The 26,000-nt window shown below is 38.3% G+C and overlaps 1 protein-coding gene across 1 annotated transcript in view; it reads left to right on the forward strand.

The window, feature by feature from the left end:
• TENM3 (teneurin transmembrane protein 3) overlaps window positions 1-26,000 on the forward strand; it is a 997,728-nt gene that overhangs the window by 550,186 nt on the left and 421,542 nt on the right. Inside the window, exon 6 of the mRNA XM_061404118.1 lies at window positions 16,509-16,787. Coding sequence (XP_061260102.1) covers window positions 16,509-16,787 — 279 coding nt within the window. The remainder of the gene's footprint in view (window positions 1-16,508; window positions 16,788-26,000) is intronic.

Raw genomic sequence — 26,000 nt, forward strand, 5'->3', positions numbered from 1 at the left:
TGAAATAAAAAACATTAAATATTTGAAGCAAATTGGTACTTGGGTAAATAGAGGATAAACATATAGACCCCACTGGTAGTGTATGTAGCACAATAGTTAAGAGCATAGACTCTGGATGTAGATGATATGGGTTTCAGACCCACATCTTTCACTCACTAATTGCATGGCAAGGTACCCGATTTTGGCCAAGTAACTTGCTTGAATGAATTACTTAATTTATCTGTACTTCAGTTTTCTTCTATGCACATTGTGCTTTAGCTTTCAAGCTTATTGAGGATGAAATGAGTTAATATATATAAACTACTTATTAACAGAACAATTGCCTGATGCATGTTATATACCACTTCTAAATATTTATTAAACAATCATTGGCTAAATTTGGAAGTCAGAAAAAATATCTTACCACAATGTTAGCAAACACTATAAAGTTCTTTGGAATAAATTTTACAAGAGCTGTATGGGGCCTAATAAGAACAGACCCATAAATATTATTGTGAGACATAAAACAAGATCTGACTAAATGGAAAGAGAGTCAGTGTTTTCAGATGGGAAGACAGACATCATAAAAATATCAGTTCTACCAAAATAAATGCATAGAAGTCAAGGCTTATGTTTAATTTGAAAATGTGATCTTAAAATTTGTGTGGAAAAATAAATGTCAAAAATAGCCAAAAATATATTCAACAGTGAGAATAAAATGCCCTTACCATACATTTAAAAAAATTCTAGGAAGCCATGTAATCACATCTATAAGACATTGGCATAAATGAAAACAAGTCGATCAGTGAAGTAGACTAACATTTCAGAAATAGATCCTAGTATATAGGGAACTTTAGCATAAAACAAAAAATGGCTTTTCTATTCAGTGTAATTTGATAAATGGTGCTGGCACAACTGGCTATCCATCTGGAAGAATATAAAATTGGACCCATATCTTTCAGCATATTCAAAAATAAATTAAGATGGATTAGAGACAAATGTAAAAAATAAAGCAGTAAGAATTCTAGAAGTTCATTTGAGACACTGAGTAAAGTAGGAATTACTTGATCCATTAGTAGCAGAAAGCTCCAAAAACAATCATTTAAACACCTAACAGAATGATTTTCTTACAAAGCAAGAAGTCCAAAGGTAGATTGTCCAGGCTTCAAAGATGCCGTCAAGGACCCGGATTATTTCTGCTTTTTTTTTTTGCTCAGTCGTCCTTAGCATGTGGCCTTTGTCCCACGGATCCCCAGATGTTTGCTGCATTTTCATATTCCTGTTGAAATAGAATAAAAGCCAAGATGAGAAGCACTTCTCTCCATTGGACTATTTCTTTTTACTCCCCAAAGACATCTTCCCGCATCTCTTTTTCAGAACTTGTTATACTTGGCTACACTTAGCTGCATGAGAAGAGGGAACATTTACTATTTTTGCCTTCCAGCTTCTATAACAGAGGCAGGCAAGGAAAAAGTGGTTGTGAATCTATACAGCCCACCCCAGGGACTTTGTGTACATTCCGAGGATAGAGGAGATTGTTCTAATAGAAATTAAAAGTCCAGAAAGAAAAGCCTTATATGATTTTTTTTTAATTTTATTTTATTTTTAAACTTTACATAATTGTATTAGTTTTGCCAAATATCAAAATGAATCCGCCACAGGTATACATGTAAATCTTGCATATAAAAGATAAATAAAAGTAAAAATACCATGAACAAAATTATCATGTTGGGAAATATATTTTTAATCCATGTGACAGATAAAAGGTATATACACATATATATAATAAATGAAGAGTAACTTTGCAATTGAAAACAGAAAGACAACCCAAGGGGAAATGGCTTGAATAGAAAATTCACAGAAGAGCAAATTCCAGTGGTCAGTGAACGTATGAAGAGGTCATCAGTTTTCCTATTAGTCTGAGAAGGTCAGTAGCTCATCCCACATCCCCCTGCACAGTTCGTGTCCTAGCTCCACTCATCGAGCATTCATGAACCAGGTGCCCACCACTGATTTGCTCAGGATGTTCCTCCCAGCTTGGTAAGTAGAAAATGAATGGGAGAAGCAACTGTAGTGACAGGTGTTCCTATTTGGAATTCTGAACACATTGTTTTTTTCAAAAAGGTAGGCTTGTACACTGAAGTCACACACTAGAGTGTTCTTCCATCCAGATGACTTAATATACTTGCATGTTTTACCCGGGCTTCCTCCGTATTGTTTTCATGGAAAAGTATATACTGATTCATTATCAACTTCTGAACACAATACATTGATTCCTAAACCAAGAATGTGCTGTACAACTGAAGTTTTGGCTTAGGAAGAAAGTAAAAAAAAAAATTAGAGTTTGTATTTCAGTGGGGTTATGAAAGGAAACCTGCCAGTTTTAAATCATCAAAGATCAAAGCCAAAGATCATCCTTGTCTTGGAACCATAGGCGTGGAGAGGGAAAAGCACCTTCCTAGATAGGCAGACACTGTTGCTTATGTTCATTCTGTCCTGATGGTTGGTTTTCAATTCAGGATGAATTCCAGGCATGGTAGGAGCATGGCACAGTGTTTCTGATTTAGTGTAGGGATGAAATATAAACCAAATAAAGGAAATTTTAACCCTGTGATCCATACTTTTTTGGGGGGTTTTCCCTGGTGGCCCAGATGGTTAAAGAATCTGCCTGTAATGCTGGAGACCCAGGTTCAATCCCTGGGCTGGGAAGATCCCTTGGAGAAAGAAATGGCAATCCACTCCAGTATTCTTGCCTAGAGAACCCATGGACAGAGGAGCCTGGTGGGCTACAGGGGTCCGTGGGGTCATGAAGAGTCGAATATGACTGAGCTAGTAACAAACATATACCCATACTTTTACTAAGGTTTATTCCTCCTTCTTGGACTCTTGACAATGTTGTTCTCAGCTTTGTTTCATAGGCCACTGTGTTGCCTTCTTTCTGCCTCTGTGTAACCTTACGGATGGGAGATTTCTGAGATCCTCCAAATCCATTTTATAGATGAGGAAGACAGACATCTGGGCTTGTGAAAATGCTCACTCAGTCAACAGCTGGTGAGTTCCAGAGCCAGAAATTGTTGTCGTTCAGTCACCAAGTCGTGTCTGACTCCTTGCAAACCCACGTCACCAGGCTTCCCTATTCCTCACCATCTCCCGGAGTTTGCCCAAGTTCCTGTCCGTTGAATTGGTGATGCCATCCAACCATCTCACCCTCTGTCACCCCTTCTGTCTTCAATCTTTCCCAGCATCACAGTCTTTTCTAATGAGTCAGCTCTTCACATCAGGTGGCCAAAGTATTGGAGCTTCAGCTACAGCATCAGTCCTTTCAAGGAGTATTCAGGGTTGATTTCCTTTAAAATTGACTAGTTCGATCTTCTTGCTTTCCAAGGGACTCTCAAGAGTCTTCTCCAGCAACACAGTTCGAAAGCATCAGTTCTTCAGTGCTCTGCCTTCTGTATTGTTCAGCTCTCACATCCATAGATGACTACTGGAAAGACCGTAGACTTGACTACATGGACCTTTGCTGACAGAGGGATGTCTCTGCTTTTTAACACACTGTCTAGGTGTGTCACAGCTCTCCTTCCAAGAAGCAATCATCTTCTAATTTCACCTCTGCGGTCACCATCCGCAGTGATTTTAGAGCTCAAGAGGAAGATATCTGTCACTGCTTCTACCTTTTCCCCTTCTATTTGCATGAAGTGAAGGGAGAGGATGCCATGATCTGTTTTTTTTAATATTGAGTTTTAAGCCAGCTTTTTCACTCTCCTCCTTTACCCTCATCAAGAGGCTCTTTAGTTCCTCTTCACTTTCTGCCATTAGTGTGGTATCATCTGCATATCTGAGGCTGTTGATACTTCTCCCAGCAATCTTATTCCAGCTTGTAACTCATCCACCCTGGCGTTTCACGTGATGTGCTCTGTGTATAAGTTAAATAAACAGGGTGACAATAAACAGCCTGTTGTACTCCTTTCTCAATCATGAACCAGTCAGTTGTTCCATACAGTGTTGTAACTGTTGCTTCTTGATGCACATACAGGTTTCTCAGGAGACTGGTAAGATGGTCTGGTATTCCCATTTCTTTTAGTGTTTTCCACAGTTTTTTATGATCCACATAGTCAGAAGCTTTAGCGTAGTCAATGAAAGAGAGATAAATGTTTTTCTGGAATTCTCTTGCTTTCTTTATAATCAATTGAATGTTGGAAATTTGATCTCTGGTTCCTCTGCCTTTTTAAAATCCAACTTGAATGTCTGGAAGTTCTTGGTTCATGTAATACTGAAGCCTAGCTTGGAGGCTTTTACTTACTAGCATGGGAGATGAGTGCAATTGTCTTGTGGTTTGAACATTCTTTAATACTGCCTTTCTTGGGAACTGGGACGAGGATTGACCTTTTCTGGTCCTGTGGTCACTGCTGAGTTTTCCAAATTTGTTAACAGATTGAATGCAGTACTTTAACAGCATCATCTTTTGGGATTTGAAATAGCTCTGTTGGAATCCTGTCACCTCACTAGCTTTACTGGCAGCAGTGCTTCCTAAGGCCCACTTGACTTCATCCTCCACAGTGTCTGGCTCTGAGTGAGAGACTTCACCATCGTGCTTATCCAGGTCACTCAGATCTTTTCTGTACAGTTCTTCTGTGTGTCCTTTCCATCTCTTCTTGATCACTTCGGCACCTGCATCTATTAGGTTCTTTACCATTTCTGTGCTTTATTGTGCCCATCTTTGGAAGAAATGTTCCTTTGACGTTTCCAATTTCCTTAGAGAGATCTCTAGCCTTACCCTTTCTGTTTTGCAAGAAATAGAGTCAAAGCCTGTCATTTTTCTACTCTACTCTTTCACCTTCTAGCTTCCATGACTAAACCAAACCATCCTAAGAAAACCATAATAAAAGCCTTGAATATGCTTGAAACCTTGAAGTAAACGTAGATAGGTTAGAGAGGTCATAAAAAGGACAAAACATAAAAGGAAAAAAATTGAATTTCATCAAAATCAAAGCTTTTACTTATGAAAAAATACCTTTCAGAAAATGAAAAGGCAAGCTGCATTTTACATATTTTTGCATATTTATGTATGTGTGCATGTGACAAGTATATGTACCATTATATATATATGTATATTTGACATATGCATACATATATGCCCATATATATATATGTTGTATATGTCAAATGACTCGTATCTAGAATATATAAAGAGCTCCTATAAATCAGTAACAAGACTATCAATGCAATTTAAAAATGGACAAAATTCTTATAACAGAAACTATGCAGATGATACACAAATGTCTAATGAACACATGAAAAAGTGCTCAACGTCATTAAGGCATCAGGGAACTGAAAATTAAAAGTTCAGTGAAATACTACCACTCACCCACTAGAAACTAAAATTAAAAACATTCACAGCACTAAATATCAGTGAAGATGTGGAACAAATGAATTCTCATACATTGTTGATGGGAGTGTAAAATGGCAAGATTTGTTTAGAAACTGGCAATTTCTTATGTGAAGTTGAAAATAACATCTTCCCTTTTTTTCCCAGCAATTGATTTCCTAAGTATTTACATAAAACAAATGAAACTTTATTTTCATAGTGACTTTATTCATAATGGGCCCAAACTAGAATGACCAAGTGAAATTATGTAACAAATTGTAGTATATTCATGCAATAGATGGATCTTCCTGGTATTTGAGCTGGTAAAGAATCTGCCTGCAACACAGGAGACCCCAGTTTGATTCCTGGGTTGGGACGATCTACTGGAGAAGGGATAAGCTACCCACTCCAGTATTCTTGGGCTTCCCTTGTGGCTCAGCTGGTAAAGGATCCACCTGCAATATGGGAGACCTGGGTTCCATCCCTGGGTTGGGAAGATCCCCTGGAGAAGGGAAAGGCTACCCACTCCAGTATTCTGGCCTGGAGAATTCCATGGACTGTATAATCCATGGGATTGCAGTGTTGGACATGACTAAGCTACTTTTACATGCAATAGGACACAGCTTGGTAATAACAAAAATGAATTACTGGTACAAGCAACAGTGAGGAAGAACTCAAAAATATTCCACTAAGTGAAAGGATTCAGAGCAGATACTGCATGACTGTTTATATTAAGAGTAAGAACAAAAAAAACCTCATCTGTAGCAAAAAGAAATCAGAACAGTGGTTGCCTGTGAAGATGGGATTGACTGTATGGGATACAGGAAGGAACATTTTGGGCATGAGGGAGATGTGCCATATTTGGTTTGGGTTCATGGCAGATATCTGTTAAAACTCACTGAAGTATCCATTTGAAATTTGTGTATTTCACTGCATGTAGAATTTACCTAAGCAGTGACAATTTTTAAATTGTTGTTGTTGTTCAGTAGCCAAGTCTTCTCCAACTCTTCGCGACCACATGGACTATAGCAGTCCAGGCCTCCCTGTCCCTCACTATCTCCTGGGGTTCCCCAAGTTCATTCCATTGAATGGGTGATGCTATCCAGCCATCTCATCCTCTGCCACTCTCCTCTCCTTTTGCCTTCAATCTCAAAACCCCAAAACTAGACATTTCAAACAATTGTAGTTGAATATGGAAAGTTTGGGGTTTGCTTTCTCCTTTCTTCCTGCTTCAGCCGTTTCATTTGATCCTGGGACTGTCATATTGTCTCCACTGAACCACAACCACAGTCCTCTTAAAAACCACCTCTGCTGCCAATCTACTGCAGTGTTTTGCTGAGTAAAGACATTTTGATCATTAAAATTATAGCATTCCCAACCTATCCAGGCTTCCCTGGTAGCTCAATCAGTAAAGAACCCACCTGCCAATGCAGAAGACTCAGGTTTGATCCCTGGATTTGGAAAATCTCCTGGAGAAGGAAATGGCAACCCACTCCAGTATTCTTGCCTGGAGAATCCCAGGGACAGAGGAGCCTAGTGGGCTATTGTCCACAGGGTTGCAAAGAGCCAGACAGGACAGAGCGACTAACACTAATCTGTAACACACTAACCTATCCAGGACTGTGCTGAGGGAGAAAATGAAGAGTTGGTAGCACATGGTTAGAACCATGCCTTTCAAATATTTTCATCCATTTCTAAATAGGAAAAAAAAAAGCCCAACTTTAGTTCTTGGATATAGATTGCATTTTTGGACAGTTTTATTGTTGGAATTCACTAAAATGATAAATAATTTAAAAGTATTTCCCTATATTGTGTGTTCCAGATAGGTCAAAAGAATTAAATTCATATTTCTTCAATGTAGGTCATGGAAGATGCACATATTATTTTAGAATATCACTGACTGATCTGATCTGAATAGCATGTAAAAGCAGTATTAATAACTCTGTTGATTGCAATACTAATTGTGTCTCTCTCTGGACTATTTTATCCTGCTCTCAAAGTGAAAGGAAATACATCCATTTTTTCTTACTCTTCTTATTTTTATTTTGTTTATTTGCATTTTTTGCATTTTGAAAATCAATTAAATAGTCAAGCATGTTGGAAATTGTGAAAGAGGAGAATTTGAGAGCCAAGAGCAAAACGCTTTTAAAGACTGAGATTTCGTTTAGTCTTGGATGCCATTATAGTGAATAATGGGAACTGATCCTAGACTTCAAAAGAAATATGACCATATGGTCTTACCATCAGCACTTAATGCTGCTATGAATTTCCAGTTCTACCCCAACTTTTCATTTCCCCAGTGTTCCCCCTCACCTCTGTCATCTTACAAAAACGAAAGGAATCTGAAACCCTTTTTCACGTTTTCTGAAATACTTCCTGGTGCTGAGAAAAACCTTTTCTTTATGAGAGTAGGGTTTCATAAAGAAAGACAAAAACCTGAAACATTCATCAGATCCCCTAGGCTAATTACTGCGTCTCCAAAGTTTTTTATTCCTTTTAAATATGAACTCCTTAAAATGATTCGTTTAGAGATCAACATGATTAATCCTTCTCAGTCACTACAAATGTCAGCGGTGGGATTAAAGGATTTAGACGGCCATGTTTACTCAACCTTAAATTTCTGTACTTAAAGACATGAGTTAAATAGCTCTAGTTTATCATTGTTTCATGCGAATGTTTTCCTCTTTAGTTCCCTCCTTTAGCTCCCCTGCCTAACTGATTGTTAACTAATTTTGGCTGTTAAGTAGGTAAGTGCCTCTTTCAGGCTTGGCAACCAACCTGCTTTGTAGATTACCTGCCAGAAGGTGTGAGTAGATAGACATAGCTTATAGCCCTCCTCCGGACACAGTGGGGGTAATCCTCTCCCCCTGCCTCAGCCTTTATTGGTCTGATGTCCTGAGCCCCAGATTACTGCTAAACTTGTATCCGGTTCCTTGCCATGTTGCCAATTTTGGATCCACATTGTGAGTCAACATGGTGCCGCTTCAGTCACAATTATTAAACACCTGCTGCTTCACGCCAAACCGCACACATATTTATACCAGCACCTACTGCAATCTGATTATCAGATACTAGCAGATATGTTGTAGGCATATTATCATTCATTGTTGGGTCTTGAGTTGTTCTAAAGAAATAATTACTAAGTGAAAAATAAAAAGCAAATTCATTTTCAGAACACTTATGAGAAAAAAAAATTAAGTTTACAGTTATCAACCTCATTCCAAATGGTTGCTAATGTCAGAATTGCACTGTTTTGCATTGGGAATCTAAATCCTTCATGGTACCTGCTAAGATGCTCTTTCTTTGTAAGTCAGCAGACACACAACCTAACTTTTCTCCTTTGAGCCACTAAACCTTCTCTTCACCATCCATATGTTTGTCTTCCCCTGGAGGCTTCACAAATCTTATCTTCAAGAAACTGTGTATTCTCTGGGGCCCTTCATGCTAATCCTGCTTTTCCCTGCTTGCAAGTATGCTAAGGGTTTTCCCTTCTCAGCGTCTCATCAAGTTCCCTGTCCAGTCTCAACCGCACACTTCCAGTGACAGAGGTGCCGTTCACAGCTGAGTTGTGGATGAACACTGACGGAGTAGCCTGCCAGGGCTTCCATTAGACCCGTGTTCTGAGTTATAAACAGGCTGTGTCATGGTCATTTCCTCTATCCCCTAGAAATTCGAGACTATCATTACATGTTCTAGATGTTAATGTCATGAATAGGCAAATTGAGAAAGTGATGAATACCATTGAAGATATTTATGTTTTATAGTCAGTAAAATGGGGAGGGAAAGTTAAGATATTTAGTGGGATTTTAAGTTAATTTTTCAAATGTATTAATAGTTTTGGGTAGGGTTTTGTACATAAAGGTTTATACCCTCATTGAAATCTCTGTTGCATGTTCAGGATGGGTATTCTGTTCACATAGTGACAAATTTAACATAAGGAAGTTTGGAGTGTCCCATAAAATACGCATTAGAACTCAAAGGGAAAAAAAGTTCCATGTGTTTGTCTTATTCCGTGGTCTTACCAGTTTACAAACACAGCAAGGGAACTCCAGATAAGAGAGTGACACAAGCCCACCTGTTTCAAATGAGAAATGTTTGTCCAATTTGTAGATCTGTGTTATGGCTCCATGCTGAGGATGGTCGCTCCATATCTGAGAACGGATAATTCTGTCCAAACTAACAACAACCAAGGAAAATGCTTAAAGACAGTTATAGGTTATCGTATCTCTGTGTATTACATTTATATTGATTCTTCTCTCCATTTCCTATGCTCAGTTTTGGGGCTTGTTACTACAGAAAAAAAAAATAGATGCTCATTCTCCTTTAAAAAAAAGCCTATCTATGATGAAGGGAAGCACTGAAGTAAAAGAAAAACATTGCTCCCATATTTCTTATAGCTTCATTTCTTTACCCGTAAATGAGGAAGGATTTTTAAAACCCAGCTTCTCCAAGAAGAAGCTGATTAATTTCTAATTATTGAATAAGAGCTGTCAAACAGGAAATCAAGAAAATATGTCTTTTTTAAGAAAATACTTTCATTTTTCTTTCTTGTTGTTAATACAAATTATCAGGGGAAATAAAAATTCAAAACTATAAAATAGGAAATTACTGATTTCCTTCACAGCTCTTTCTGTATGATCCAACATCAAAGTTATACAGCCCTTCTCACCTTCATTCATGCTCCAGACCATACGCATTTATTTAATTTGTTGATTCTCTTTCTTAGTTTCCAAAAATGGGATCATATTTATGCACACTACTTTGCAACTTGTACTTTTTTACTTAAAATATATATAATAGGCTTCCCTCCCAGAACAGAAGATATAGGTCCAAACCCGCTCTTTCTGCTAGCCATGTAGTCTTCCATGAAAGGAATATATAACTTATTTAGCCATTCCCTTTCTGGTAAATATTCCAGTTATTTTAATTTTGGCAACAACATCATGAAGAAAATTATTTGTACATATATGTTTAAGATTAGCTGATTTTATTTCTCTAGGATATAGTCTCAAAGGTAGACTTTATGAGCTAAAGAGTATTTTAATAGAAAAATACATTTGAAAATTAAAGCAGTATATTAGAAGACAAAGAAAAAAATAATAGAATAAAGTAATAATGAATTTGTGTAGCAGACCTACAGAATCCACGGCTTTCTAAAAGAGCATGCTGCTTGGCTCCAATACAAATTTTATTACCAATGACCTATAGTCCATCTCCTCATTGCACATATGCTGTATGGTGTACACACTTGCAGTGTGGTGTAAAAGAAAACCAACAGATAGTAACAAGAGTTGGTGAAGTTATATAGAAATTGGAACCCTCACACACTGGTGCTGGGACAGGAACATGGTGCTGCCACTGTGGAAAGCAGTCTAGAAGTTCCTGAAAAGGTTAGACATAGAACTACACGCAAGATGACCAGCAATGCCTCTCACAGGTGTATACACAAGAGAAATGAAAACATGGTATTCCATAGTAGCATTTTCATAATAGCCAAAAAAAAAATGGAAAAACTCATATCTCCATTCACTGTTGAACAGAGAGAGAAAACGTGCTGTATCCATACAATGGAATATTGTTTGACCATAAGACGTGAGTACTGACGCATGCTATAATACGTGTGGATCTTGAAAACACTATGTCAAATGGAAACAGCCAGTTGCTGAAGTCTACGTTATTATAGGGCCCCTTTTCTTTGAAATGCCCAGAATAGGCACTTCTGTAGTAAGAGAAAATGTTTTAGTACTTGCCTGGGGTTGGAGGAAGTGGTGGGGTAAGAGGAGAAATAGGTGACCGATAATTGGTACAAAGGGTGATAAAAATATTATAAAATGGATCGTGATGATAGTTGCACACCACCACGTGCTTACTGAAAACTCTTGACTTGTACACTTTACATAGGTTCATTGTACAGTTTGTGGGTTAGTACCTCAATAAAGCAGTTTTGGAAAAAAGAACAAGCAGATGAAAGAGAAAAGGGACAACTCTAGACATTGGAGCATCTAGACATAAGCAGGGAGAGAATACACGAGTTCCCAAGTTAGGCCCCCCGCCCCTGGGTTCTGCAGTCACCGCAGATGACTGAGGCTAGCTCCTCATGTAGAGTTGTTTTCTTGTCAACGCACTCAGACCCAGCAGATGACTTAGCTATTGATGACCATCCCCGCATTGCAGCTTTGAAACATCCCTTCTTGGGCTTCCCTGGTGGCTCAGTGGTAAAGACTCTGCCTGCCAATGCAAGAAACATGGGTTCCATCCCTGGCCCAGGAAGATCCCACATGCCACGGAACAATTAAGCCCATGCATCGCAACTATTGAGCCTGTGCACTAGAGTCCAGGGGCTGCAACTGCTAACGCCTGGATGCCTAGAGCGTGTGCTCGGCAACGAGAGAAGCCAGCTGCGCACCGCAACTAGAGAGGAGCCTTCACTCGCCACAACTAGAGAAAAGCCCGCTTCGTGGCGAAAACCAAAGCATAGTCAAAAATAGATAAGTAAATGAATAAATTGTTTTAAAAAAGAAAAACCCCTTCTTGCTCAGATTAGGTTATAGACACCATGTAAGAAAAAGGCCATTTTGCAAGCCCCTGTTCCTTTATTACAGAGATGCCTCTGCTTGGCGCCAGCCTCATAGGACTTTGTTTTCACATAGTCCTTTCTACTTTGTCACATGCCCTCACTCATTTTTCAAAATGTGAACCTTTTTTTTTAATGATGCAACTTGCCTGGACTGTTTATTCAGTTTTTCTTTTATAGATTTTTCAAATTTATGAGTGTCATAAAACAAAAATGCCTAATCTAGTCCAAGCTAACCTTGCCTTTTAATCACAAGAAATTTCATCCTCAGATACACTTTATTCTTGCTGCAATTTATTATTTTGGGACTGTTTCAAATTGTAATGGGAAACTCTGTGGTTGGCCTTGCTGATCAAGGTTATCAAAATTCAATGTGCAGGAGATAAATACTGATTTCATCAGACTCAGCCAAAAAGAATTAATATAAAGACTCAGAGGGCAAAGAAAGAAATTGAAGTAATGGTATTAGAACCATTGCAGAGAACACAATCTGAAAAAACAAAAAAGCATGGAAAATAAGAATAAAGGTATCCTTGTTTCTTTTAGGTTATTTGAAGCCAAAGAGGACTTTAAGCAAGATGGTCATGTTTTCAGTCTGGTTCCAGAGCATCTTTGTTGCCTTTCTCTGCCTGTCTCTTTCCATTTCTCCGCATTCACTGAAAGTCTTGCCTGAACAACTGCATCTGAGCCCCAGACTCCCAGCTCCATGGTACCTCAGCCAACTGCCTCTTCTCCCAATCAGAAATCCTTCTTTTCCTCCATCTTCCTTCTGTTTGTCGAAAGTGGCTGTGCTTTCCATTAGTATATCCCATCTTGCTAAACATTGCTCACCTGTAGGAAAAAAATATAATAGCTTAATTTATTCTGATTTAATAACTAGAACTCCCCAGATATGTTTGCATTAAAATGAGGGATCCTACAAGCAAGACTCCTTAACCTAAAGGAGAATCAACAATAATGGAATTTGAAGCACTGGGTACAAAGAGTTTTGATTGAAGGAAAAGTCAACTTTGGTGGTGATGTGGCTCTTCTAAAATTATTTGAAAGCAGTCCTCTCCCTCCCCTCAAATTATACATTTCTCTGTCAATATTACATTTGTCCAGATGTTTATTTTTTGTCATTTTTCATTATGCTCCCCTTTATGCTGGTTTCATTTACATAAAGCATCACTTTTAAATATTTAAAATTTTTAATTTTTAGAATTTTTTAAATTGAAAAATTCTTTAATTCTGTAATGCTTGGCAATTTTTCAAAAGATTCACATATATAATTCCATAATAACCCTTTTTTTGTCCCCTCTTACTTACGTTGTCCCTCCCCTCTTTCCCTCTCCCCACTGGTAACCACTAGTTTGTATTCTATAGCGGTGAATCTGCTGCTTTTTTGCTTTATTCACCAGTTTGTTGAATTTTGTAGATTCCAAGTGTGATATCATACAGTATTTGTCTTTCTCTGTTTGACTTATTTCACTTAGCGTAATGCCCTTCGAGTCTGTCCATGTTGCTGCATATGGAAAAATTTAATTTTTTTATCGTTGAATATTATTCCATTGCATATATATGAATAAGTGTCTATATATATATATATATATATATATATATATGCAAGCTTATATACTGCAGCTTCTTTAATCATTGATCTGTTAATGGACACTTAGGTTGCTTCATACTTTGGCAATTGTAAATACGTTGCTATGAATATTGAGATGCATGTATAGTTTTGAATTGATATTTTTTCTTAGTATATACCCAGGAGTAGAATTGCTGGGTCATATGGAGTTCTATTTGTTGTTTTTTGAGAAATCTCTGTATTATTTTCCACAGTGGCTGGCCAATTTACATTCCCCCCAACAATATAGGAGAGGCTTTTTTTCCCCTCCTACATCCTAACATTTGTTACTTGTGTTATTTGTGATGACAGCCATTCTGACAGGTGTGAGGAGGTATCTCATTGTAGTTTTGGTTTGCATTTCCCTGATGTTTAGCAAGGTTAAACATCTTTGGCCATGTGCATTTCCTTGTTATAAAAAATGACTATTCAGTTCTAGCCATTTTTAAATCAGGTTTTTTTTTTTTGATGTCAAATTGTTTTGAGCTGTTTATATATGTTGGAAATTAATTCCTTATTGGTCATATCATTTGCAAGGAACTTCTCCCATTCATTAGGTTGTCTTTGTTTGGTGGATGGATTCCTTTGCTCAACAAAAGCGTAAAAAGCATCTCTTAAACCAAGTCATGACAGCCCTGAAAGATGAAGAAATGGAGTGGTAAATGATTAAGTCCATAAGTGGCTTAAACTTAGGTTCATTGGATTTCAAGTTTAGTGTTCTTTCCCGAGAAAGCAAAAGCAGACTTAATTTAGTAAGGAATCTAACACCTTACTTTCTAACTTGCATTTCAGAAACAGCCCTTAAGAATTTGAATCATTGCTAGACATTGGTTTCAAAGGGTTGGATGTTTAAGGAGTTTGGGATGCACATACCAATTCATAGAGATGATGCCCTAGATATTTATCTGCAAAGTGAACTGTGTTTGTATACCCAGATAACAAATAATCAAGATTGCCATTTTCTGCTTTCCTTCACTCCATAGATTTTTGCATCAAGATGGCAATAGTGTGAAAAGTCAATAATGTGGGGAATTTTTCAAGTTACATTTCAGAGATTAGAAACAGAGTTCTCACTGTCTTTTAACTTGTCTCTGATTTTTATTCTCCAATGTGGGAACCTCCCACCGGAAAGATGCACAGGATCTTATCATTCATTCTCACACTTGAAAAATTATTTTGGAAACTCAACATGTTTGATGGTGATGTTTAACTGTCTTACACCCTTTCCTCCCTCTCCATTTTAAAGGTGATATAATAGGAACAGATAAGCTCTTTCACATTAACCATCCTTTACATTCCTTTAACTCTCCATGACACTGACCTTTTTTTGGATTTACTTTCATAAGTACAGTCCACACTAACTCTTTGAAAAATACTGGCCATACTGTGTCTTACCTCATTAAGCTTGCCCACTTTCTCACTGTTCAGTGGGTTCTTATTCCCTCCTCTTTATTTTTGCTGTTTTCTTTTTGACATACCTTTTGGTGCAGATGCATGTTCATGTCTCTCTGAGATAATTTGTAGCTAATTGTAGCAACAGATTTTCATTATTTATGAGTGTCATTGTCAGAATCCATCTGGAAGTCTGACCGAGATGAGGCAGATTCCTCCTCCTGATCTGACCGTGGCCATAACGCAGTGAACCACTCTGGTTAAAATGAGCTGAGTGCTGGAGGCCGCTAATATTTTTACAACCAAATATTTACTATCGTGTGCATTACGTTTGATTCATTTCCTAAAAGAGTCAAGACATTATTTTATTACAAATAATTTATGACACACTCTTTTAAAAAATGTAATGTATGTTATTTCTCATACCAGCCAATTAACTTTAAAGTGTTTGTGGATAGGTAAGGGAGGGAAGTGGGAAAATGAAAAGGATGCGTAAAATATATGCTTAATATTCTTAAAAGGTTGGTATTATAGGGTAGGATTGAAATCAGTCTTGGTATACTATTATTCTTTTTCCTGTATTTTGATTCTAGTTGGTATCTAAATCTCAGATTCTACCATGCCAATGAGACAGGCAATAGAAGACCCATATGTATATGCATCCTCTAAGCAAATAGTTTTCTCTCTCTTCTCACCCCTGGTATCATAAAACATAGGTGAAATTTCAAGAGTAAACACAGGATTGGAAAAGCCATTAATAATGGCAGTCATTTGAAAGTGTCACCTAATTTAAACACTTTGCTTTAAGTTATTGCAGTGTCATGAGTTTTATTATGCTCAATTTATTAGTGAAAACCTTCAGGGTTCACAACCATTTATTTTTCAGGGAACTTGATTTTATGATTAATTTTTAAATACATGATACTCCTACTTTATTTTTTAGAGTGCACTTTATTTGCACAAATTGGTTTACTTCGATCAATACAGATGTTTCTAGGTGTTTATTAAAGCAGAAGTCAGATGTCTGCACATTTTCAAGACTTTACACTCCAAAAGTTAGTGTATGTTTGTACACAAAAGCACAATATTTTTATTGGTTGTTAAGTGGAAAACTATAATAGAGACTGCCCAAACCCCTGTTTCTAATTAGCAGGTAGCTTATTCTAGAGGGCAGTCTTTTCTCTTCCTAAGGGGTGACTTCCGGGTGGAAAAATCCTAATGTTTGGGATAAGAGCTAGGACCAGGGAAATACTTCTCACAGTTTCTATCAATGATAACTAAGGCTTTCTCTGGGTTGAGTTTTCATGGTCTGGACCACTTTTCCTGCCCAGCATTCTGGAGGTGCTTATGGGCTGAAATAAGGCGCCCTGAGCTGCGGTGGGTGGAAAGTCAGAGGTGGACCCCCCTCACACCCACCCCTCCCCTAACTAGACCTTACTAGATCACATGTCACGTGAAGCTAATGCCAATACCTAGTGCTGAGAGCTCAAAAACCTGGATGCTTAAGTGTTTGTTTTTTTTTAAGAAAATAAAATCTTAAACGAAATGTATACTCACTGGTTGTTATCTTTTTTTTCCCCTCTAATTAGGACAAAATTTTACCCTAAGGCAGTTAGGCGTTTGTGAACCAGCAACTCGAAGAGGACTGGCATTTTGTGCGGAAATGGGGCTTCCCCACAGAGGTTACTCGATCAGTGCAGGGTCAGACGCCGATACTGAGAACGAAGCAGTGATGTCCCCAGAGCATGCCATGAGACTGTGGGGCCGGGGGGTCAAGTCAGGCCGCAGCTCCTGCCTGTCAAGCCGGTCCAACTCAGCACTCACCCTGACAGATACGGAGCATGAAAACAAATCCGACAGTGAAACCGGTAAGGTCCTTTTTGTTTGTGGCTTTATAATGTTGGCGGCCGGTGCTTCCGTCTGTTTTGGTTGACTCTGGAGGAATGGCTTTCTTCCTTCTCCTCTTTCCTTCTCTTTTTTTCTTCTTCCTTTCTTCGCATTGCAACACAGTAGCACTCAAAAAATGTCCTTCAGTATTGCATTATTTTTCCTAGGGGAAAAAAAAGTCAACATTCAACATCAGAGTGTTAAGTTGTGTTATGCAAGCATTCTCTGTTGTGTTAGCTATAGTTTTGAAAAACAGTCTAATCATGTACAGAAAAAAAAAAAGGTTGGCTTTGACTTATCTTGAACCATGTCACCTGTTATCCTCCACGGAGTAGCAGAACAAGTAGTGATAAAATTTACCCCAGAGCCAGCTTGTAATCAGAGATGTCTTTGTAGATTCCTCTTAAAAATATCTCAAAGAAGTTCCAGAATCTCAGAATGGATGAGTGAGCACACAGAATGGTTTATTAACAGGGCTCAAGTGATTGAAGAACAAATTTGATCATGCTTTTAACTTACTGGTTGATGAAAGCAATTGAAATCTTGATAAAGAGAAGGGAGTGTGGTCTTTGATGTGCTTTGGAGACTGGATTACTCTGCAATTAAATCCTTGCACAAAAATTGGATTTTTCGGGTATCCAAATAGCAGTTTTACATACTTTAAGAGAAATATCTTTGTAAATTATTTTGATCTTTCCCTATCGCCAGTGCAAAATGATAAAGAAGCAGTTAGTGTATATGCAGTAATAGATTTAAAAAGAAGTTTAATTTTTAGTCAACACAGCTTCTAGGAAAAATTGGAGTATCAGCACCAATGCACCAGACAAGAAAATGACATTTCTTCTTTAGCGTTTAATATAAACAGTGCACTTGCTGCTTTAACCTGGTTATTAATGCTGTGTGTATATGATGCATCAAAAGCAAAGAGAAAATTAAAATGGAAGAATTGTGTGACTTGTGAAAAGAAAGATGGTGTTTTACCAATGGCATTTTATTTTTATTCTTTATGGAGCAACTTTGTCAGCTTCACTTTGTGATAGGAAAACAGGTCTATTGTCGGCGTTCATTCTCAGCCAGGTCACTGAATGAAGGGGTAGCTAGTGCGTCATACTGCTTGTTACTTGTTTTCTTACTATTAGAAAAAAAAATCTGCTTTAAACCAATGAAAACAATATCTCATGGAGACTATTTTAGTGCATTAAAACAAAGTCATAATCGATTAATAATAGAAACTCATATAGAGTTGTGAGTTATTGGTGGAGGCTAGCTTCATCCCAACCCAAAACAGGAAATAAGGACAGTTCTGCCTGACACAATGAGTCTTAGAATCTAACTGCGGTGTTTTCCTGAACCAAACTGTCCACCTCAGTGAAACCTGGGTTTCTACCACTTTTCACTGTGGATTCAGAAGTCACTCACCTTAAGTAAGTAAGATTTGGCATAAACTTTGCTTCCTGTCCATCTATATCTTTACATAACCCTCTTCAAGCAATTTTAGGTACTATGGTTATATTCAAATACATGATTTGATGTTTGATTTTCCTAAAATATATGTCAAATTTTGTGATGGTTTTGGAAGAGAGCAGAGGAGAGTGCAGGAGGACAATGCAAATCAGTTCTGATTTGCTGCATCATGGGCCGTTCATCTGCATATCCATTAAGTATTGTCCCACATTGGGTCAGCTTGCCACACACAACCTGTGAGGCATCTCTCTCTCTTATAACAAGTATATCTTGTTACTGTATCTGTATTGCTAAAAGATAATTTAATTTTTATTATTTTTTAAATTGTATGTCTGCTAAAATGGTCTCACAATGAATTCCCAAACACACACCATTTTGTTCTTTTCAGAAAACATAAAACTTAGAAATTTTTCCACTTTTAGTTAACTAACAGTGTCTATTATCCAAATGATTGGAGGCGGGAAGCCTGTTGAGTTTCCCACATCACTGCCCCCTCTCTCTGCACGGATTATTTTGAACTAGGGAAGGAACTTGTTGCCCCAGGAATCTCCTTGTCCCTTTCATGATATAAAGGCAAGAATGAACACTTAGACTGATCTGTTTCTCCATGTGGTCATTCTGAACCAGAATGAAGAGAGACACGGACAGGGTGTCAAGGGCCTTGCCTTGAGATTCAGAACATATGGTAGCATTTGTTGAGAGTAAATAGGTCAGTCAAAAGTATAAAGTGTCAAAAACAATGTTTGTTGAGCTGGGCAAGTGATGACTTCAACTTATGTTTACTCTTTCCCCAAGGTTTGGCTGGGGTTATTTTTTTAAACAACATTTTGACCGTCTAAGAACTCCCAGTGAGTCAGCTCGGGGAAGGAAATAAAAGAAGAAATAAAATAGATATGACCTCTTATTGCAGAGAAGGCAATGGCACCCACTCCAGTACTCTTGCCTGGAAAATCCTATGGACGGAAGAGCCTGGTAGGCTGCAGTCCATGGAGTCGCGAAGAGTGGGACATGACTGAGCAACTTCACTTTCACTTTCCACTTTCATGCATTGGAGAAGGAAATGGCAACCCACTCCAGTGTTCTTCCTGGAGAATCCCAGGGATGGGGGAGCCTGGTGGGCTGCCATCTATGAGGTCGCACAGAGTCGGGCACAACTGAAGTGACTTAGCAGCAGCAGCAGCAGACCTCTTTTTGAACACTGGATCTTTCATAGATTTCGTATGTGTTCTGTAGGAACATTTCAGATCATTTATTCTGAATTTTCAGTGATTGGTCAGAAAGAGCAAGATTGCATTGAGATCCATTACATTAAGGTCTGGGGAACATAATCTTCTGATATTTACATTACTTATCATTTGGAATTGTGGAATTAAATGAGAATATTGAGGCTCTTTTTTCTGATATAAAAAAGCGTTTTGTTATTACCCAGGGTCTTCTAACATCTTTTTAAACAATATCCTCAAAACTTTTACCAATTTTTACTATTATTACTACTTTTAGTCAAATATTGGACTTCCCTGGTGGCTCAGATGGTAAAGACTCTGCCTGCAATGCTGGAGACCTAGGTTTGATGCCAGGGTTGGGAAGACCCCCTGGAGGAGGGCCTGGCAACCCACTCCAGTATGCTTGCCTGTAGAATCCCCGTGGACAGAGGAACCGGGAGGGCTACAGTCCATGGGGTCACAAAGAGTCAAATATTTCTAACATAGACTTTCTAAAATAATTCATTTTGGCATTCTTAATTGCTCTCACTCTGAAAGGTTATTGATTTTCCAGCTGTATTTTCCTTTGACTTCCAATTATTTAAATTTTATAGTTGTATTCACTTGTGTGTGAGCTTGCAGTGTGTCCTAAGAAGCCCTGTTATATCACTAAAAGTTGAAACAAGAAGGATGTGCATAAAATAACTCACCAAAGTGAAACTAACCTAGAAACCATACACTGTCTTATTTCTCCCCTCAGTTTAGAAGGGGAGTTTCGGTTGACTGTTTTCATCATTTGAGGTTAACTGTGAATAAGGCTATTTTCCCCAGAAAACAAAATAGTATTCAACATTTGTGAAATCATGTAAGCCAATTGACTAATGTTCTAGTTATAACTTCAAAGAAAAGTCTAGTCACTAAAAGTGACTAGATTTCATTTATTTATTGATAAATAGGCCAACAGTTCAAGTTAAGAAGGCGCTGGGACTGCTGTGAGGCTAATGAAATTTTGATGGCCTGAGCATCCCACGGGAGTCAAGGAACACTCGGACTATGTCACATGTCTCCATGTTAGCAGAGATTCTAAACAAGTGATAAAACAGATTCTTTTGCAAAGCTAACTCTTCACCAACCATGAGGAGTTGAAGTTAAAAAGCATTTTGAGAAAAAAAAATTGTTACAGTAGATTGAATTTCATATCAAATTCCAAATGTTAATATTGTTCTGAATTAAGGACATGGGAGAAGACCTTTCTTAACAGGCATTGACAACTTTCTGAGTCAACTGCCTTGCTCCAGGGCAAGTACTGGAGGGGCAGTGGTTTGTGACCACCTGCAAGCAGTGGTTCTAGGAAGCTGTTGAGAGGTTACAAAATAAATGTGATGAGATGCTGTAATCAAAGGGAAAATTGCCAGTATGTTCTCGATGGTTCGAGGCATCTTTCCCTGTCTCTGATGGATTGTTAAAAGACCCCTGACTGAATGCCCACTCTCTAGCCTTGCAAGTAATCTGATTTAAATTCCAAATATCTATTTAAATGTCAGGAACAAAGGACTTTTTTCCTCCCAAAACATCAAGCTTTAAGCTTTAAACGTGTTTTATTTGTGCATCTTTTCCCAGAAGAAGACTAGCATGCATTCAGTGTTATTATCCTTTGTCAGCCAGCAGCTCAGTGCTGTGAAAAATGCCTCAATTCAAAAGCACGGTGCACAGGGTGTTAATCCTCTCATTGAGCCTCTAAGATGGCTTGCTCTTGAGACACCCAGAGCTCTAGCTCCCAACTTCCCCCATCTCTGCCTGGCCGCTTGGGTCAGCTGTATGGCTGGCACCAGAGATGTAGAGGTCTCTTCCTTCTGCCTGTCTCCGCAGCCTCTTATGCCTTTTGGAAAGCGATGACCTTTGACATCAGGCAGACCAAGAGGAGCTGGCTCTCTTCTTCTGTCTTATTGTGGCTGGGAAACTTGAGAGCCTTCATTGAGAGCAACAGATGAGGAGGTGTTATTGAGGGCAGACTTCCTGGGTTGGTATTGGCTCTACTGTCTCCCAGCTGTGTGATTTTGGGCAAGTGACTTAACCTTTCTGTAGTATACGGAAATCACCAATGGCATCGGTCCTTACAGGGCTGCTTACAGGTCCTTACAGGATTAAATGGACTCTTTAATAGGCAGTGCTTAGAATGACAGTGCCTGGTGTCGGGTGAGTTCCAAATAAGGGGTGGGGGGATACTCTTTCTGTTAATTGTAAATGGTGGGAAATTATATCTCCTTATTAAGTGTGGAGATTAAGTTAGGGACACAGTATCAAGTACCGACACAGTTTGGGCCCACAGTCAGTGTCCCCTCCCTCTTTGCCATCCTCCCTTTGTCTGCATTAGTCGAGTATCTGTGCATTTGGTGAAATGAGGGAGAAAGAATGGTCTCCTCCAGAAGGGGCACTGCCAATTTGCATAGCCTGGAATCTCTGTCACCATTTATTGACTCTCTTATTTTTCTCTAAAATCTCACATACTTTTTAATTCCCTGTAATTAAATGAATGAACGTTAAGTGGGGCTGATAATTAGTCTGATGGCTGTAGACTTCAAAGAAACCAGCCTGTTCCTTCCCCTCCTGGTCAAAGGAAATTTCAAAAGTGGTGCTTCCCTCCAAGGCATGTCACTTAGACAGCCAGTCAATTAAAAGGCGATTCAAGTGATGCTCATCAGTTCACATAATAAAGTAAATCATTACTGGAAGGCTTTATTTCTCACCTGGGATCTTAGCAATATACCTGTGGTAGGACCTCACTCTTGCCACAGTGACTGTGCAGTTACTAAAGTATCCAGGGATGATGTGGCTAATAATAAGGGTATTGTGCAATATTTTTAGGGAAAATAGAGACTTGATTTGCTGGACTAAAACACTTTTAAAAACCAAGGTACTTATGCTTTGAAATAGTATTTTTAAAGTCTGCTTTCTATATGGATGTGTGTGCGTGGTCATTTGTGTCCAACTCTATGTGTTCCCATGGACTGTAGCCCACCAGGCTCCTATGTCCATGAATTATCTAGTTAAGAATACTGGAGTGTGTTGCAATTTCCTCCTCCAAGGGATCTTCTTAACCCAGGGATCGAACTCACATCTCCTTTACCATCCATTACCATTGCACCATCTTTATGGATAGATAGATTCTAAAAGTTGAGCTACTGTACTTAAAAAAAAAAAAAAAGATATAGCCCTTAAACCAATTTGACAAACTATTGTAATGATGTTTACATCACTCTCACAACAGAGTACTTTATTTTGCAATCCAAATTATGTTGTTGGAAAAAATATGTTCTCTGAAAAAGTCTTTGTTGTTGTTATGTATCACTCAGTTGTGTCCAACTCTTTTGTGATCCCATGGACTGCAGCCCACAGGCTCCTCTGTCCATGGGATTTTCCAGGCAAGAATACCTGGAGTGGGTTACCAGTCCCTTCTTCAGGGGATCTTCTAGACCCAGGACTCGAACCTGCATCTCTTGTGTCTCCTGCATTGGCAGGCGGAGTCACCGGAAATATCCCCAAAAAAGTGGGCAAGGAGGTTATTTCCTCTGAGCAACTGAATAAATGTGAGAGAAGAGAAATGGAAGGATTTGTAACTATTCTATCACCAATTAAGATCTAGAATAGTTTGGGAGAAACTGCTAGTGACCTTGGAGTACCCTGGTATGTCGTATACTTGTAATGCTTCTAGCCACCACACAGGTGTCATTTCTCTCCTGGCTCTTTTTACAAAAGGAGAATATTTGAGTTTTCCACAAATAATTTGAAGAGAGGTGTATAATTTCACCTAACTAGCCTAATTTCATTCCTTCAACTTGATCTTTATCAACTCTCAGCCTACTTTGAAAATTGATTGTAAGAATGAAGGTGGAATTCCACTGCTGTGAGAAATAAATTTCACGAGATTCTACCACACATACTGAACCATAACTTGAATATAAATTCCATCTTGGGCCCTCTTCTGGCATGTAATGGTCAATTCTGGCATGTTCTACTGTTGTAAATTATATTTTATGTTTTAGGTGCTCTGGGATGTCAAAATAGCAAAAGTAATATGTTGCATGCTTACTAAATCAAGGTCAGAATGAAAGTGCGGCTTTGCAAAGTACAAATAGTTTCCAATATATAAAAATAATTACATCACCGTGATGTGTGTATGTTTGTAGTTTAAATAGCAACTTATACCATTCTTTAAGCAAAAGCTTCTATATTTCATTTGGGATGACATATATTCACTTCATGGATATGTTACAAGTCACTTAAGCACAGTAAGTGATGATTTAAATAAAATTTTTTAAAAATTTAGTACTATGAAACTAGAATTAAGAATACCATAAAGTCCACAACCATGGTTGTTATCACTTAAGTATTTACATACATTTATATTTTCTATTCTAAGAGGATTTTTGGAATTCTTGACAGTTTGCTCTTCTTTACACAAACATTGCCATTTCTACAAAACAACTTGCATTTTAAGTATTTTTGTTCAAAGTATGTAGAATATATGCTTTTTCTGTTTAAAAGCCTAATGTTCTTTTAATTGTCGAGTTGAAATCAAAAGAAAGCATACCAACACATATCAAAACTGATGATGTATGCTGTTTTAATTTTTGAATGTGTTTTGATATCCTTGAAAAATCACAGCAGTAGCAGTAAAATTGTTTTAATTAATGAATTGAATAGCAGCAAATGCTGAATCAGGTTTATTGATGTAATTATCACTGAAATAGAAAAGATAAGTGTTAAAGCCATAGAACCTTAGTTTATTTGCCATTTCAAGGGTATTCAAGTGTTTGAAGAGGAACTAACTGATTTGGGGGGTGTGTTATTTATAGAATATTCTTCTCAGGTCATAATAATTCTGTTAATGAGCATCACATCCACATACAAGTTTAAATGTGAAAAATCTACATTATTTACTAAATAGCTTGAATGAGGGTTTCACTGTATTGGAATTTTCTTCTCTTTATCATTTGACTTGAGATAGTTTTCCATAATGATTAGATTATAAACTAAATGTAAAAGCTTTTTGAATTCATATTAAAATGGATACAAATGCATATAAACTTGAGAAAGGAACAATTTAAAATGTCTTGGGAGAAGGCAATGGCACCCCACTCCAGTACTCTTGCCTGGAAAATCCCATTATGAATAGTACCTTGACTGTAAACATGAAGTCACACAGAAGCTGAAAACTGAATAAAGTTGGGACATGACTTTTTGAATTGATTTCTTAGTATAGCAACTACATTTTCATTCAATGAGTAGTCAATGCTAGGTATTGTACCAGGGGCTGGGGGGAAAAAATGAGTAAGATATAGTCTCTGATTGTAAAAATTCACAGGCTGGTTGGGCAAATCGGCAAGTAAATATTTCATTGTAATTTTAATGTGCTAAGTAATACTACAACACAGAGTGCAGAATTGATGTCCGCATAGAGCAGATTCTTGCCACAGAGACAGGAGAGGCAGCAGAGGAAAAATGGTTTCATAAAGGAGGAAGGAAGTGGCATTGGTTATTGTTGTGGTTGCCACCCAGTTCGGTTGTCCAACTCTGCGACCCCATGGACTGCAGCACCCCAGGCCTCCCGTCCCTCGCCATCTCCTGAAGTCTACGCAAGTTCATGTCCATTGCATCGGTAATGCCGTCCAGCCATCTCATCCTCTGACACGCTCTTCTCCTTCTGCCCTCTATCTTTCCCAGCCTCAGGGACTTTTCCAGTGAGTCGGCTGTTGGCATCAGATGACCAAAATACTGGTACACGGGCTCAAAGGATGTGCAAAAATGCAAGATGTAGACAAAGCAATGAAGGAGAGGGTGTAAAATCCCCGTGAACTGTTGCAACAGTTGCAGGCTGTTTTTGCCTGGAACACAGGTTGTGTGTGGATGAGCGATGAGTGTTTGGTCTACAGATAGCCCCAGACCAGACTGCAAAACACCTTCAATGGCCATGCTCAGGAATTTGTACTTTTTCTGTAGGTAATGGGAGTTTCATGCAAAGGAATATTACAGGCATATTTACCATTTACAGAGCACCTTGAGAGCAGTGTAGGGAGTTGGCTGTCTTTCCCACAAAGGGAGTAAGCTCTGTCGGGCCACGGCCCTGTTCACCCTTGTGTCTCTGTGCTCCCTCATAAAGTGCCTGATCCTGGAGCCAGAACTGTGGCTGAACAGCTCCATGATTGGAGGTCAAACTTGAGAGGAAACTAGCCAATCAGGTAGTGTTATAAGTAGCAAAGTGAGAAAATACAAATGTTTGAACCAAGAATTGGAAAGGAAAGGGAGACATTAAAATTCGACAGAATGAAAACTTGATTAACTCTGCATTGGGGTTAGGGAAGAAGAAGACATTTAAAAGACTCTCTAACATGGAAGTGATGGTGTAAATCCAAGTGGGAGCTTAAAGCTTATTGTTTAATAAATTCAGTAATTCAGACAAGGCCAGGTTGTATTTGAGGGGTCTGTGGAACATCAAAATTCAGAATAGATTAAGCAATTATATATATA

The sequence above is a fragment of the Bos javanicus genome, chromosome 27, assembly GCF_032452875.1.
Source record: "Bos javanicus breed banteng chromosome 27, ARS-OSU_banteng_1.0, whole genome shotgun sequence".
Classification (NCBI taxonomy): Eukaryota; Metazoa; Chordata; class Mammalia; order Artiodactyla; family Bovidae; genus Bos; species Bos javanicus.